The sequence below is a fragment of the Schistosoma haematobium genome, chromosome 4, assembly GCF_000699445.3.
Source record: "Schistosoma haematobium chromosome 4, whole genome shotgun sequence".
Classification (NCBI taxonomy): Eukaryota; Metazoa; Platyhelminthes; class Trematoda; order Strigeidida; family Schistosomatidae; genus Schistosoma; species Schistosoma haematobium.
In genome coordinates, this window is record NC_067199.1 from 37,810,587 (window position 1) to 37,828,239 (window position 17,653).

At 32.9% G+C, this 17,653-nt stretch overlaps 1 protein-coding gene across 1 annotated transcript in view; it reads left to right on the forward strand.

Annotated features, from left to right (window-relative positions):
• Positions 1 to 16,049, forward strand: part of MS3_00008007 (uncharacterized protein) — a 57,819-nt gene extending 41,770 nt beyond the window's left edge. Inside the window, exons 2-3 of the mRNA XM_051216342.1 lie at positions 9,089 to 10,187; positions 14,161 to 16,049. Coding sequence (XP_051066919.1) covers positions 9,089 to 10,187; positions 14,161 to 15,014 — 1,953 coding nt within the window. The 3' untranslated portion in view covers positions 15,015 to 16,049. The remainder of the gene's footprint in view (positions 1 to 9,088; positions 10,188 to 14,160) is intronic.
• The last annotated feature ends 1,604 nt before the right edge of the window (positions 16,050 to 17,653 follow it).

The window sequence follows — 17,653 nt, forward strand, 5'->3', positions numbered from 1 at the left end:
TGAATTTTGACTGAAAAAAAAGACCAAAAGTTTGAAACGACAGAATCCTAGGAATGCCAGAGACCTTCTAACAACACAATATTCAGGTCAATCGACAATCAGTAAATACATTGAGGCAGACATGACTTATCGATTCTTATAAAAATTGCAGTGCGAAAGCATAAAGAGAGGTCAGCCTAAGAAGACGGATAACTTGAATGCAAGTATGAATGAAGACATTAAAACCTATTAAACAAAACAGCCACGAGAGTGGATACCAAAGCAAAACGATTTAACACTTGTGTAATAAGAAATAAGTTCACTTATGCAGAAAATAAGCTCTAGTTAGACTGACTAAAGTGAAAATGAAAGATTCACAATTAAAACATCTAGCTTGAAGAGCTGAACAACACCAAAATTACTAAATAGTTCGATTTGTAGAAGTCTGAAAGACCATATAGTTATCTAATAACCGAACACGGAAACAAAATATTAAGTTCACTTACTAAACCCTTTCAAGGAAGTAACCCAGATTTCAAACGTTCCACAAACAACTATCCTGTTATATTTGTATTAATGTCAAAATGACTCATTATCAATAAAACTTAGTCAGAAAGTGACTAGAGTATTTGCTGTATATATATACCGTCTTATTAAATCGAATATAGTCACGTAGCAAGGTGATGGTTGGTGGTAATCGACTGTAAACCGTAAACCTGAGTTTCGTGCTCTTCGGCACTTGTCATCAAGGTGAATCTGTAATTTTTAGGGAACTAGTGCTCCCTGGAGGATTCGATCCCGTGTCATCCAAATCCATAGTCAGTTGTAAATAGTCACGCAGTCTGTGATAACATAGTAAATAAAATGTTTAACTGAAGGAATTTGTAGGTTGTGTTTGCTACAGATTGATTACAATTGGGGTACCATTAAAAAACTAAGTTGCATTAAACAGTATAGGACCTTTTACCAATGATTTGAAAAGAAGGAATAAATTCAAGAAATAAGAATTGTAAGATAACTTTGAAAATAAGGATCCAAGGAAAGAAAAAGAATAGACGAGTATTTGTTGTTGCGACCGATTCCTAGCTATTTTATCCAACATCTTTTACAATTGGTTACACCAGTCGGTCGGACTTCAGTCATATATTATGCACTTAACTAGACAGCCCAATCCAACAGTCAGTAATTTCATGAACCGGTACTGTCTTCGCTTGGATAATAGACATCACTTGTCAAGGTAAGCGGTAGTTGAGCATAATTAATACATGTCACAGTTACTTTGATCGATAAAGATTTATTATCTTATTTATCAATTTAGTATCATCTTCTAGATCAATGTCTGTCAAATTGGATGATATGAGTTGATCTTATATTTATATTCAGTTGGAAAAAATGAGACTGATGATGAAACAATTACTTATGAATTTATTAATATATACTTCTCAGCGATCATTATTAGTGACAGTATGTTCTCTAATAGATTTTCCTTTCTATTACTGATACTCGTATATTAGAAAAGTTACTGACCTATATATTATAGAAGAGACTTGATGTTATGAATGAAAAAGAGAGATTTCATTTTCTAATACGACCCTGCCTCGCGAGATTCGAACCCAGGACCTGTCGGTCCCGAGCGCGAGCCGGATGGGATCCAGCGGTGTTAATGTCTAACTTCAAACAATCCACGAAATTGCGCCACCGTCCACCATTGTCTTCAGTGAGCTGGTATCTCACAACAGATCTGATTAAACTTCACTGGCTAGTGCTTCTCACTAGAACTCCAGGAAATGCCTCTTGAAGTCAGTCACTAGTGAGCAGATGATTATTATCCACAAAACCCCTTCTGATAATAATACTATTCTAATTAATTTGAAAAGTTACTTAATTCAAAATTACTTATGTATAAATCGAACTATCTGAAGTATAACTTAATTGATGTAATGTATAGTAACTTACATAAATAATTTGTTTGCTATGGTATATATGGCCTAAAACGTAATGATTTTTAATCATGACAGTGTTGATTTCACAGATAACCTACATAATTTGTAGTTATTTATGAGAAGTTTAATAAAAAGACTGATAACTTTAGTTCGATTCAAGAAATTACACATCTAAATCATGGTTTATCTGTCTTATCAGTTCATTGTGATCCAGTTTAATCTCATTGGATTCATTCTATTAAGCAACTCAAATCCTCTTTTATTCCAACCAATCTGATTCAAAATGACTTAGGTTTGCATACATTTTACCAAAATTTGTATCATGCTAATAATTTATAAAACCTGGAAGCACTGGACGATTGTTTCATCCTAGTATGGAACTCCTCAACAATGCGTGCCCACGATCCTGCTCTCGGAATTCGAACCCAGGGCCTTCGGAATAGCGGATGAATGATTAATCTGTAGACCACTGAGCAGTTTTATACTTAACTGTAGTATACATTACAAATAGTTAAAAAATGCAGCCAGAATTACAACCATTAAAAAATTAAAGACTACTGATTATAGCAGATAAACATAAAAATATTTTAATCATAGAAAGAAACGGACTATATTAGTAGTTCTATGATATAATCGGATTTTCAACGTAACAAGTTATTTACACGAATGCATGTATCGTAGAAACAAAAGGGACTAGATGCAGCCCAAAGAGTTGGATTTGAACGTCTGGAACTGTGTAACTTAATTAATAGGATATGAATCCGTGATGGGGGCATCAGTTCTAAAAGATTACAGGTACGTCTTATTAATGAGTGCCAATTAGCATGAAACACAAGATCAAAACGGTGTTTCTTATTGACTTTCAGTCATTTAGCATGGAAAAATGGTATCTTAAGAAACTTTGTCAAACGTGCTCATTAAAAACGAAACATCTATGTGATTTTAATTATAACCGATTGGTGTTGTCATTATAAACAGATAATTTGATCTCAGGGATAGATGTAAATCACCAAGATTCAATTGTTGATAGCTGGTTGATAGTGTGGAATTATTTAAGATGATTATAATTCATTTTGTATTGTTTGTTTGGATCTTCCTACTGATGTTTAGGACTGCAATTAATCAGTCTCTTATTGGCATATGTGCAACCTATACGGATTACCTCGATATTACCTTAATTCACAAGAATTCTAAGCAACGGTGGATGTTGGCTAGCAGTGAGATCCAGGACGTGTGTTTCATCCTGTTTGTGACTCGTCAGCTGGATGTACTAGAGGGAACACCAATTCTGGGATGTAGGTACATCCAACTGATGACTTCCGAATAGGATGAAACGCGCGTCTTGAATTCCACTATTAACCACTATCCATCATTGCTTATGATGATTATAATTGTTTGTTACTTTTTGGTTAGTTACAACATGTTAAAACAAATCATAATTGGTCAATTACCATAAAAAATGACATTAAATTAGGTTAAAAAAACATTAATTAATTCCATGGTAAAACACCAGATGATATTTTTCGCTCATTATTATGATTAGTATTTACTGCTATGAATACACTTTATTAATGCAACCATACTATCACTACCATTATTATTATTATTATTATTATTATTATTATTATGTTGTATATGGAGACAAACTTGTTGACATGTGAAATTGTCTTTGCTATGTCTGATGTATACCGATTTTGTACCTGGTTGATTGACATATGGTTTTCACAGTAGGGTGTCTGATTTACAGTTATAGCAATAATACACAGCATATCTGTTGTTTTGTGTGTTTGTGTGTGTGTGTGTGTGTGCGAGAGACAAAGAGAGGGAACTAGAGGTGTAACAGTTAAATAAACAATATGTTTTTTCTCATTATATCTCAATTTTTTATTTGTTTACAAAACTTGTCAATATAGCATAACATTTTCAAAGTCGGCAGATGCTAATTTTTAAATACCGACCTATTTACAAATGTCTATAGGATTTAAATTAAGTGAATAGTGTATATAACTGAAAAAAAGTAAAACTACTAGAGGCTTTTCAAGTGTTGACCTTTTTATTTGTCAAGTTATAGGAAAAAGAAACAATTTACACTAATAAAGACCACCAAAAATTTGTTTTTCATCTAGCTACAAAGAAGGTATAAGGTTGTGAAGATAAGTTATTTCCTTGGTTCGAGTCCTGAATGCGTACTACTGAGGAGTTCTATACTAGGACAAAACGGCCATTCGATGCTTCCAGGTTTTCAATGGTGGTCTTACATCAATCGATTCATGATCTCAATCAATAATTGTCTTTCTATATGAGTTTATTTGTATTATATATTACTAGCAAAGAAACAATAATTGACGTTTGTTTCATTTTAGACCCCAATCATCAAAAATAGTGTATTTACAATCTTATGGAAATTCTTTCCTTAATGACCGAATTAAACTATCGTAACATAGTAATTCAATCAGAAACATAATTATGAAACTCTTTAACCGAAACTAATCATGTGTGGGGGGAATCGAACTTAATGATTGATTATTCAGTGTTTTTGTATGTCACAATGTCTATTCCTCAGTGTTTACTGATTTCTAGTCAACAATTTATCTCTGCCCAATTTGTTTAATGTCTTGACAACATACATTCTATTTTCTGTTGAAATCTACTTTAATATTATTCTTATTATAAATTATGAGCTAAGTAGTTTGTAACTACACGTTTTAATGTTAACTGATTTTTAGATGGTGGTTGGAGGTAGTCGACAGGAAACCCTGGACCCGAGTCACCTGGACTGGTGGCCACATTGCAGCCTGATCGATAGCATTCGATCTGCACTAATAAGGACTAGACACGCATGACATGGGTCACCACCCAGTGATCAGTCAATTGCGTTAACTGATTTTTTTCTTTAAAATCAATAAATGAGCAACGTTTAAAATTTCAGGTTGATTATTAAATCTTATTATTCTTATATCATGACTTTTCTTGACAGTGTAAAGAAAAATATACACTTAAACTATACAGAGTTTTTATAATAATACTGTAATCTTTACACGACTAAAGTTCGACATTAACACTCTTGGATGCGAGTTCAATGGTCTAGAGGTTAAGTGTTCGCGTGAGTGACTGAAGGTTCTGGGTTCGAATCCCATGTGTCAGATCATAGATGCCCATTTCGGAGGAGTCCCATACTAGGACGAAACACTCATCTAGTGCTTCCAGGTTTTCAGTGGTGGTTCAACATCAATTGATCGATAATCTCAATCAAAATTTTTCTTAAAAATCTAGAATGGCTGTATAAAATTAACACTTCAAGATCATGTCAGAATCTGATATGAAATAACTAACAAAAGGTGTTTAGAAAGTTTTAAAACATTAAATAATAGAAGTATTCTAGTTCTATCTAACCAATAGACAGATTAATAAATTTGATTGTTGAAATAGCCTAATGCTAAAAATCTGTTTAAAACACTTAAGTTGTTCAGACCACCCAACATTTAAATACTAAACATTGATGAAGATAGTAATCGAGTTTTTGGTAAAGTTTTGTTCTCTGAGCTTCACTTCTACCTGAAGTTTGTGCTGATGATGTCGTTCAGAAGAACGATGAAAGCCCCACGACCAAACCATCTAGCTCAGAGAACAAAACTCCACCAAAATAGCAATCGAGTACATAAATTATTCGAAAGATTGTTTCATCATGTCTAAAGTATCTAAGTTCATTTATAAGAAAAATATTGAATCAGTCATGATAATAATCTTCTCTCATATTAAAGAAGAAAAGAAACTGTTAATTCACCGTATCATAATGAATTAATGTTGTAGTTAAGTAATCCATTAAGTAAGCCCCCATTTTAACATACATAAATTTGAAATATATATAACTGAGTTAATGAGTTTAGACGCTTCCTAACTTGATGAATGTTGACTGTCATGTCCGTTGAAAACGTCAGTGTCTATATGAACTCAGTAACTCGGTGAATAACATTTTGGGTTTTTGAAGTGAAAGATACTGGGTTTGAGTTTTAGTGTGAACATCGACATTCCTCGAATATATCTACCATATTTAATAAATAGATACTGAAAGAACACTGGTATGAGTAAGTTATCTCTAAGCCTTGTGCATTGAACATCTTATTCACTTCTAAATTGTAAATTTGTATATCAATTCACGCTGAATCATTTCAAGATGTGTATTAAAGATCTATTATGTCAAATGTTCTATATCGTTTTTCTGATATGTATTTTATTCATAGAAATTAAGTTATTTCTGTCAATTTTTTAAACAATACCCTTTTAACTCTGATAAAGTGAAATTGGATTGATTTTTAATAATAAGGGGGGTATTTAAAGAAAGGATGTATTAAGTAACTGTTTGATTCTAATATGGGACTCAGCAGTCCACATCCACAACCCAAACTAAGGACCGAACCTAGGATCTTTACGTGTCTCACGGTGAGCTCTTAACTATTAGAACCACTTGATCAGAGTACAACAGTACAATTTCATTTTCCGTCAACTAACGATCTAGCCTGATGAACATCTAATCCCATTTATAACAACTGTATAATAAATCAAACAAAATATTACTAAATAAGCCAGTGCTTTTAACTAAGAATCTTACAGCTTTACATTATGGACTAACTTTAGTTAAACAACAATCGAAAACCAGGAAGCATTAGATAACACTTTTGTTCTAGTATGAGACTACATAACAGTGAGCATTCACGACTCTAATAGTGATCAAATCTAGTTATTTCGAGCGATGCAGTAAGCTTTCAACATTTTGACGACTGAGTTGGTATCGAGTGGTTCATATTTTCAACTTCAGTAAATTATCAATATTGTTGAATCATCATTGGTTGTCATAAAATTATAACTGTCTCACACCTGATATAGTTAAGTTACACTGGTGAAGTCTTCTCACTAGGACTCAGGGAATAACTTGTCGAAATTACTCAATAATAAAAACATGAAAAAATACGAAATTCAACAATCTCCAAAATTCCCTGAACTAAGTTATTCAAAAATCCGCCATTAGTTACAAAAGGTCGGATATAATCATCAATATATCTCTAGATGCAACGACTGAAATTTTTAAAGAGTAAAGTATTCTAATCTAATAAACATAGTTAGACGCTTTTGAGTCAAGAGTTTGACAGTTTTATTCCATCATTATGGTGATTTGTGGAGATTGCAGTATTTTAACAATTGAATTCACGAGTCAATCAATAATGGTGTAGCTTAGATTGACTCGTGAATTCAATCATTAAAATAATGCAATCTCTACAAATCCCTACAATAATAATAATAATAATAGTAATAATCATATGCTCACTAGTGACTAGCTTTAAGATGAATTTACTGGAGTTCTAGTAAGAAATCGTGACAATTTAAGTTCAATCTGTGTCGAGTGTGATACAGTTATCCGCCTTAGACAATGGATGAAGTGTTGTGCAAGATCATAGATCGCTTGAAATTAAATATTAACACCGTTGACGGTTCACTGGTCTAGAGGTTAAGTGTCCGCGCGCGAGACCGAAGGTTCTGGGTTTGAGTCCCACATAAGGGATCGTGAATACACACTGTTGAAGAGCCTCACCCTGGGACGAAACAACCGTCCATTGCTTCAAGGTTTTCAATTTTCGTCTAGTTTTATCTTAGTTTCAACGGATAAATCAGAGAAAATATGACTATTTTTATATACCTTAAATTTAAGTGACTATATTGAATATACAACTTTTTAAGTAAACAGTTATAATTGTTATTCAGTGAAAATAAAACTTATAGTTCAATATTTAACAGTTTTGAGTAGAGAAGTTTGGGTGAGTTCATATCCCATTCAGGACTTATTAAAAGTCATAGTTCTTGAGAATATCAATTAGACATAATAGTAAACCAGTGTAAATCGATTTTCGAATCCATTACATCAGTTTAATCAGCTTAATAAAGAATAATTTAACTAGTTTTAAGCAACATCGCTGTTATGCTGGTTGTCTGAAGGAAACATCTTACTGCTGTTACACCTCTGTACAGTTTGTTGCTTTTAGTCTTACCGCCCTTCAACAGACCTGTCTGACATGATAGGACCTTGAGGAGCGGTCGTTCCAGCCAGTATAGCTCGGTTGCTTCATCACGATAGGCAAACCCGACCACCACGTCAAGGTAGCAACAACGGTCGGGACTAATTACTCACTACTAGTTAATCTCTGTAAGCTGAACATACATTTGTACAGCTTCTTCATATAATCCAATATAAAAAATGGAAACAGATCTGTTTTTAAAAAAATTATCATCTCTAACCGATAGGAACTGAAGGATAATTCACCAACAAAAATATAATGAGCGGTTACTTTTTCCTATTTCCAGAATTATTAAAGACTGAAGAAATAGATTGCTAGATTTAAAAATTTTGACTGATGGTGTCAAGTCCACTGGGAATATCTTTGGTTCAACCTTATCCATGATTGAAAATACTATACTTACGAATACCAATATTTAATTTTAAAAAATTGCCCCGTCAATTCTTAGTTTCTAGGGATTCCAAATGTAATAACGTGATTGTTTTCTTTGAAATGATCAATTCTACACAAAAATACAACTGTCAGTGTGAGGTGTTGCAGATTGTTAAATTTCATTAAAATCATTAAGCAATATAATTTGGACAAACACTGAAAACCAAGGAGTACTGAATATCCGTTACCTCTTTGTGTAGGACTCCTCAACAGTCGATACACACGACGCTGCAATAAGTAATTGAATCCAGAACCTTTGGTCTTGTGCTCGAACGTTTAACCTATAGACCACTAAGGTGGGATCTAATGGTGTACAAGTCTAACCTCAATCAATCCACAATATTGCGTGGCAATACTTCGCTATCTTCGGAGATACTTTCCTCATGTTCAGAAATTTTCTCTCAAAGCCAGATACCAGTGAGCACATGATGCAGGGTCGCGGATTCCCACTGATTAGGAGTGCTTTACTGGGACAAAAATTGCTGTCCATTACTTCCAAGTTTTGAGTGATTATCTCAATTATAATGGTTTGTGATTTCCATTCACATCCCATGTTTAACGACCTATAGTCCAATGTTCAGATTTTACTGACTGAGATGTTACTATAAGCTGACAAAAGTAATAACAAGCTAAACTATAAAAACTTTTTAATTTTTACATTTTTAGGGTTGTCGAGATCGACTGATCAAATTATCGACACAGATACATAATACATGGGCTAAACAAGATGTTATTTTACGAGTGATACGTTCTTGGGTTAAACCGCCACCAAATTACAAACCTCTTCCACAAGATGATAATGTAGAAGATAATCATGAAGACTCACCGTTACTTTATGAGAAAAACTCTAAACTGGAAAAAGTTTCAAATGGTCGTAATCCAGTATTTGTGGGTAATTCACCAACAGTTTTTTCTGGTCAAAGAGCATTACCATTTGTACCAGTTAAATCAAGACAATTTCTTGATGCACCAGTTATTGATATGACACCAGAAATGATGGATGGTGAATTCATTCAAATCAATTCTCATTCAAATAAAGTTGGAACACAATCGAAAAATTTAAAATTTAATCAATTTATTCCATCATCAAAAAGTATTTCAACACAGACTAATCGTTGGCCTTCAACAAAAAATAATCCAAATTATATCACACATCTTTCTTCTTTACCAAGATCATCTTTTTCATCATATCCAACACAAAATCCTCATTCACATCAATCTTTGTCGTCACCAACATCATCATCATCATCATCATCATCATCATCGTCATCAACATCATCTAGATATTTTTTTAATCCAAACAAAGTTTCATCATCTTTACCAGACTCTTCATATGATACGATGATTCGATTGCCAAGACATGTTTTACTTAAACAATCAAATATGATAATTTATCGTTTAAATCAAACAATGAATGAAATTTATTCATCTAATCGAAGCGATAAAGCATTACATAAATTAGTTGAACGTTCAATTAATACAATCTATACATCCAATACTGATCGGAAACATCGTAATTATGATTATCATTCTAACCAAAATCATTTAATCACTAATAATAATAATAAATTAAATGAATTACGTATGGAAGAATTTCATTATGCTGGTAGAGCTGTAGATATGGAATTAATTACACGACAATATGGTAGACCACATAATTCAGATTTACATTTAGGTGTATTAGCACAAATAGCATATTATGTAGCACATTTTGATTGGTGTTTTTTTAATCGTGCTGGTCATGTACATTGTTCTGTTAAACCTGGTTAGTTAATTGATATCATATAATTAATGAATTATTTTTGATTGAGATCATGAACTGGTTGATGTTAGACTACTATTGAAAATCTAGAAGTACTGGACGACGGTGTCGTCCTATTATGGGACTCTTCAGCAGTGCGGATCCATGATCCCGCTTGTGGGACTTGAACCCAGGGCCTTCAGTTTCGTATGCGAATGCTTAACCTACTAGACCACTTAGCCGGCATCCCATGGTGTTAATGTCTAACCTCAACCAATCTACGTAATTGCGCGACCATCTTCCATTGTACTGATGTTATATAATTAATTAATTATTTATTTATTTTGCTTTTATTTAGAGATCATAAATGGTGTATTAACTTTTTTTAAAATGACACTTATAAATTCCCCCCTGATTAATACAAATTTTCAGTTTAGGGTTGTAGAGATTGTTGAGTTTTGATCGATATCATAAATGGATGAATGTTAGACCACCGTTGGAAAACCTGTATGCATCAGACGACTGTTTCGTCTAGTATGGGACTTCTCAGCAGTGCGCATACACGATCCCTTATGTGGGACTCGAACCCAGGATTTTCGATCTCATGCGTGAATGCCTAATCTCTAGACCACTGAGTCAGCATTTAACAGTGTTAATGTCTAACTTCTACCAATTCACGATATTACGCGACCGTCCACTGTTGTCTTCGGCGAGTAACTGCTTCCCAACAGATGCGGTAGAACTCCACTAGTGACGGCTTCTCACTAGAACTCCATGAAATTCATCTTGAAGTCAGTCACTAGTGAGCACATAATAATTATAAGTATAGGGTTGTGAAGTTTGTTGAGTTAGACGTTTGCACGTGAAACCGAAAGCCCTAGGTTCGAGTCCCACATGGGGGGCCATGGATGTGTACTGCTGAGGAATCTCACACTAGGACGAAACGGTCATCCAGTGCTTCTAGGTTTTCACTGGTGGTGTAACATTGGTCGACTCATGATCTCAATAGGAAAGATAGTTCACTGAGGGTGATTTCATATATATAAGTATTAAGTCATCAGAGAGTTCGACTTCTTTTTCATTAGTGAACTATGCTGTTTGTTTATTAACTTCATTTACAGTAAAATACGTTAAAGTTTTTACCATGTTCTAAGATTATAATAAGATAGTTATGTATCATTAGAAAACAAAACAAAACAGTTGGTCGAAGTGAAAAACTATACTGATCTATTAATCAATTGAATAGTAAATTCAATAGATAAGCATTTCTATAAAATTCTTTATGATGGTTTAAGAAAAGATGCAATGAACTAAATTTTTTCAACGGAAACTCTGTTTATCAATAGTCAACAATTTAGTAGTTGAATTCATGAGTCAGTTAAAGCTAGAACACCATGGAAAACCTGAAAGTACTAGATGGCCGTTTCGTCCTAGCATGAGACTCCTCAGCAGTGCGTATCCCGCTAGTGAGATCGTGAATGAACACTGCTCTCGAGTCCCATACTAGGACGAAACGACCATCCAATGCTTCTAGGTTTTCAATGGTGGTCAAGCTTTAATCGACTCATAAATTCAACTATTAAACTTATTACAGTCTCTACAAAAGCTCTTTCCTAATAATAATAAAATCAGTAAGTCAGCAATTAAATAAATTTTCATTTTGGAAAATATAATAACCCATTAATTAACATTAAAATTAAACATAAAAATTGATTTCACTGGTTGAAATCATGAGTCAATTGAAACTAGACCACATGGGAAACCTGGAAGCACTGGACGGCCGTTTCGTTCTAGTATGGGACTTCTCAGCAATGCGCATCCACTATCTCGCCCCCGCGGTATTCGAACCCAGGACCTATCAGTCTCGCGCCAGGCGCTTAACCAACTAGACCACTGAGCCGACCGGCAGCCAACGGTGTTAATGTCTAACTTAAACCAATCTAAAATTGATTTATCTCAACAAGACAGTATAACACATGTGTAGTAGAAAATTTGGCGAAAATATTGAACATTAAATACAAGCGAAGCGATATGGCGCTCAGTAGAGAAGGCGTGTTAGCCAATTCCATTTAATCAGGTTTAACCAATAGTTATAGCCAGATAAAAATAGGTCGCAGATAATGTGATGAATAGGATAAGAAGTGCACATACATAAGCTCATATAAAAACAGTCAAGATTGCTAAGCGAATAACATAAATCAAGAAGAATGGATAAATTGGCCTATTCCGAAGCTAGAATAAGTCATATGGATTGAATATAACAACCGACACTACAAATACATCAGAACTTATCAACAACTATTGAGAAGACTTTAAAAGAATAATTTGTCATCAATATTAATCTTAGTGAACTGGGAATTGAAAGAATAGATCACCATATTTCTCAAATGATTCAATATTAAAACTATAAAGATTTAAACATACTTAGTAACCGTGAGATTGTTTATTTGTGGGTGGTCACTATTAAAAAAACTGTAAAACTAAGTAAATCTTATTTTCAATGGTTAAGATGAGTCAGTTGAAGCTAGACCACCATGGAAAACCTGGAAAACCATGGAAAACCAGTGCAATTCAATCAGGTCTGTTGTGAGATAGTAACTCACTGAAAACAATGGTGGGTGTGTAGCTCAATTTCGTGGATTAGTTAAAGTTAGACATTAACACCGTTGCATGCCGGCCGGCTCAGTGGTCTAGTGGTTAAGTGCTCGCGCGCGAGACTGATAGGTCCTGAGTTCGAATCTCGCGGGGGCGAGGTCGTGGATGCACACTGCTGAGGAGTCCCACAATAGGACGAAATGGCCGTCAAGTGCTTCTAGGTTTTCCATGGTGTTCTAGCTTTAACTGACTCATGATCTTAACCATTGAAATTACTATAATATCCACAAAACCCATCTGATATAAATCTTATTAAAATAATATATTCATGAAGAATATGAATTGATAACAATTATTGAAGTTTATTTTATGAACTTGTGTTAACCATGTAGGTGATATAAAATGAATCATAAATCACTATTTATATTATTTATGTACAAATGAAAAACCGGTTATAATTGAGTAACAGTTCTTTAGACGAAATATGTTGAAGATGTGGTTGTGAATTAAAGAAAAAAATAAATTTATATCCGTATTTCCTGTGTAACTTCCATTAAACTAAAATACATTCTTATAGTTGAAATCACGAATTGATTCAAGTTAGACCACCATTGAAAACTTGGAAACACTGAACGGCCGTTTCGTCCTATAATACTACTTTTTTGAAGTGCATATCCACTATCTTTTAAGCGTAGACATTAACACCATTGGATCCTGACTAAATAGTCTAGAGGTTAAGCAATCGTGCACGATACTATCGATCCCAAATGATTGTGGATAAGCATTTCTGAGGAGTTCCATACTAAAATGGAACAGCCGTTCGGTGATTTCACTGGTGGTCTACCTTAGATTAACTCCGCAAATCTCAATACTATCATAATACATTCGTTTATAATTCATCCACTTTAAATAAATAAGAATAAATAATAGTGTATGTAATATTTCAAATCATTCTAAAATTATATAACTAAACTTAATTGTTAAATTCGTGAGTTAATTGAAACTAGACCATCATGGAAAACCTGGAAGCACTGGACGGCCGTTTCACCCTAGTATGGGACTCCTCAGCAGTGCGCACCCGTGACCCTGCCCCCCGCGAGATTCGAACTCAGGACCGATCAGTCTCACGCCAGGCGCTTAACCAACTAGACCACTGAGCCGGCCGGCATGCGACGGTGTTGATGTCTAACTTCAACTAATCCACGAAATTGAGCTACACATCCACCATTGTCTTCAGTGAGTTACTACCTCACAACTTACCCGGTCGAACTCCACTAGTCACTACTTCTCACTAGAACTCCAATGCTTCCAGGTTTTCCATGGTAGTCTAGCTACAATTCACTCATGAATTCAACAACTAACCTACTATCATATCCACGAAAAAATTCTTTTTTCTTTTTAGATTCTATTGTTACATCTCAATGGTTTGGTTGTTTTCCTAGTGAATCAAAAGTATATAAATCAAATGGTCAATTAATATCAATGAAAGATTTAAAAATTGGTGATTATATTATAACACAAAATCCAATAAATGGTCATATAACAAATACATTAGTTTTTGGTTTCCTTGATTATGATCAACATGCATGGAGTCCATTAATAGAAATTAAATATCAAATTCATTCAAATTTAATACAACAACAACACCAACAACGAGAACACCAACAAGAAGAAGAAGAACAACAACAAAATAGTATTTATTTAACTGAAGATCATTTAATTTTTATATATGATAATACTACCATGGTAAATAGTAATAATAATAATACCGAAATGATGAATAAGAAAGCTGTATTTGCATCGACTGTTAAAAAAGGTCAAATCATTTTTGTTTATAATCATCATCATCATTATCCTCATCATTTGAATGAATTAATCCAAGCAGAAATTATATCAGTTCAATTAAGAAATTCTTTATTGATTAATCATACACAATATGAAAATCGATATAAAATTGGTTTATATGCACCAATTACTGATACTGGTACAATGATTGTAGATAATGTTTTAGTATCATGTTTTGCTTATATATCTAATCATCAATTAGCATCATATATTATATCACCATGGAAATTAATTTACAACTTATTATTCTATATGAATAGATTTATTAAATTATTTCAATATAATGAATATAATGATGAAATAGATTCAATCAATTCAAATGGTATACCATGGTTTATTCAATGGATTTACAAATTCATGTATCAAATTTTACCGGATTCACAGTTTTATAAAAGTACATTTTTGATTTAAATATTAACCAAATAGCATTTATATATGAAATATATAACAGTGTATCACAACGTAAATCTATCTATCTAACCTAATCTATCTATCTATCTATCTATCTATCTATCTATCTATCTATCTATCTATCTATCTATCTATCTATCTATCTATCTATCTATCTATCTATCTATCTATCTATCTATCTATCTATCTATCTATCTATCTATCTATCTATCTATCTATCTATCTATCTATCTATCTATCTATCTATCTATCTATCTATCTATCTATCTATCTATCTATCTATCTATCTATCTATCTATCTATCTATCTATCTATCTATCTATCTATCTATCTATCTATCTATCTATCTATCTATCTATCTATCTATCTATCTATCTATCTATCTATCTATCTATCTATCTATCTATCTATCTATCTATCTATCTATCTATCTATCTATCTATCTATCTATCTATCTATCTATCTATCTATCTATCTATCTATCTATCCTCCATTATTGTATCTATGGGAATTATAATTCGAATGAATTTTACATACGATTTTAAATATATCATTTTATTCTTTCAAATGTTTTGTAAACAAACTCTGAATAGATCAGTTAAAATACTTGTCAAAACGTCATAACTCGTTAAAGATTGGATAAATTACTTCTTTAATTAATGATCATTAATAGTGAACTGCAAAAGTAATAATTCATGGATTGTAAATGTTTATACATTCACATAAAGACTATAAATACCATTTATTTGCATATTCATAATGGAAATACTATTTCCATCAGTATTAGTGTTTATTAAATACACTGAAATTTGCATTAGTACTAAGTTATACATATAAATATTCATTTAATGGACACATGGAAGAGAAATATTTATAAATGAATAAATCAATCAATCTAATACCTCATATTCATAAGAGTATATCTTGTCATAAATCGAAAATGCTCTTTCTGATGTCACTTGTTTACAAATTTTCAATCAACCATTAAATTCAATTGTATATAGTGTTGTTATTATAAATATACAGTATGTTGTGATAATAATATTATTATTTAATTTAAATAATCAAAAGACTTCAGTCTGTTGTGAAGTGTGGTAAAAAGTTTGAGATTTCATCTATACTACTAATAAAAGTTATAAGTAGCTTAACAAATATAGCTCAAATGAATGTACTGAAGTACTATAAGAAATCATGCTTTTTTGTGGTCAAATTCAAATGGACTAATATCTGCTTTGAGTACCAAAACTCTGGAGTACGGCACAACAAATCTATTTAAAAATGTTGGGGAACTACACATCAAAGTACCTTACTAATTAGGATTCTGTCAGTGAGTATTGAAGACATCACTTGAAACCGTTTATTGTCCGGATAAAGAGATAGAGGAGACTGCAGTCAACTGACAGTGAATGAGCTGTGCATTCTAGTCAATGAACCATGACTGCGGTTGGATGTAAGTGATTCTGTTCTGTGAGCTACTTAGATTTACATAAGTAGTATATGACGTTAGTCAGGAACAGAATATCTGGTAGCAGAAAAACAAGAGCATCGAACAGTAAAGAATGGGAACAGATTGCAACTTATATGAAAATACAAAAACAATAAAGTGTGGGCCATTTTGAGACAACTGATGGTCGTTTTACAAATTGAGCATTTACTATACTGGTTGTTAGAATTTATTAACGGGTTCTGTAATTTGTTGTGAAATACATTCGACTGTTCCCCACTGGTGTTCTTGTTCACTACAATTTGACTATTGGTGTTACAGTCTACTGAATTAGGTTTTATCACAAAATACTACGTCGTAAACCAAGATTCGAATTCTCTTTACTAAGTTTATTAGTATCCAAACAACTTTTATTATTATTATATTGTTCATTTTGTTTGTTGTGTTTTACACTTTGATGGCGACCATTTTACGCCGGTTTTTCGACCCAGTTAATAAAGTTATTCGGCCATTACCTTTTCTGTTGGATGACATGGTTTCTGTTTTTGTGGATGATAATTCATTATGCTTTTTCTTAGGCTTTGTGAAGCAAACATTTAAAACAGAAAGTGATAAGTGTTATAACGTCAAAATAATCTTAATCAACTAATCTTAGACAATTTTTCTTATGGAGTATCCTCCTGCTGAGGAGTTCCACACTAGGATGAAACAGCCATCCAGTGCTTCCAGGTTTTCCATGATGATCTAGCTTAAATTGACCTATGATCTCAACTATTGAAATTACTATAATATCCACAAAAAACCCCTTCTGATAATAATTAAAATGTTTAATCTCTGTTAAGGAGGATACTTTCGATGAATCCCTTAGATTATAGGTAGAATACTGAAAATTTTAGGCCTACTTGAAATTCATCAAAAAGCAAATTGGATTTCGGTACAAATTTCAGTGATTTGGTGTCATTATGTATTATACTTAGAGTCTGGTATTCTGAATCATATTACCCTGATTATTTGGTTTCCTTAGTAATGAGAACACTGTCATTTTAATACTGAAATAAAAAGGGGGGTACTGTAAGGAATCATTAATTTATCATCCTTATAGAAAACACGTTTCGTGACTTCATTGATCAAACAGACCAAAGAAACTAGTTGGCATGTATAACTTGAAGACTAGGAGTTTTTAAAGATGGAATTT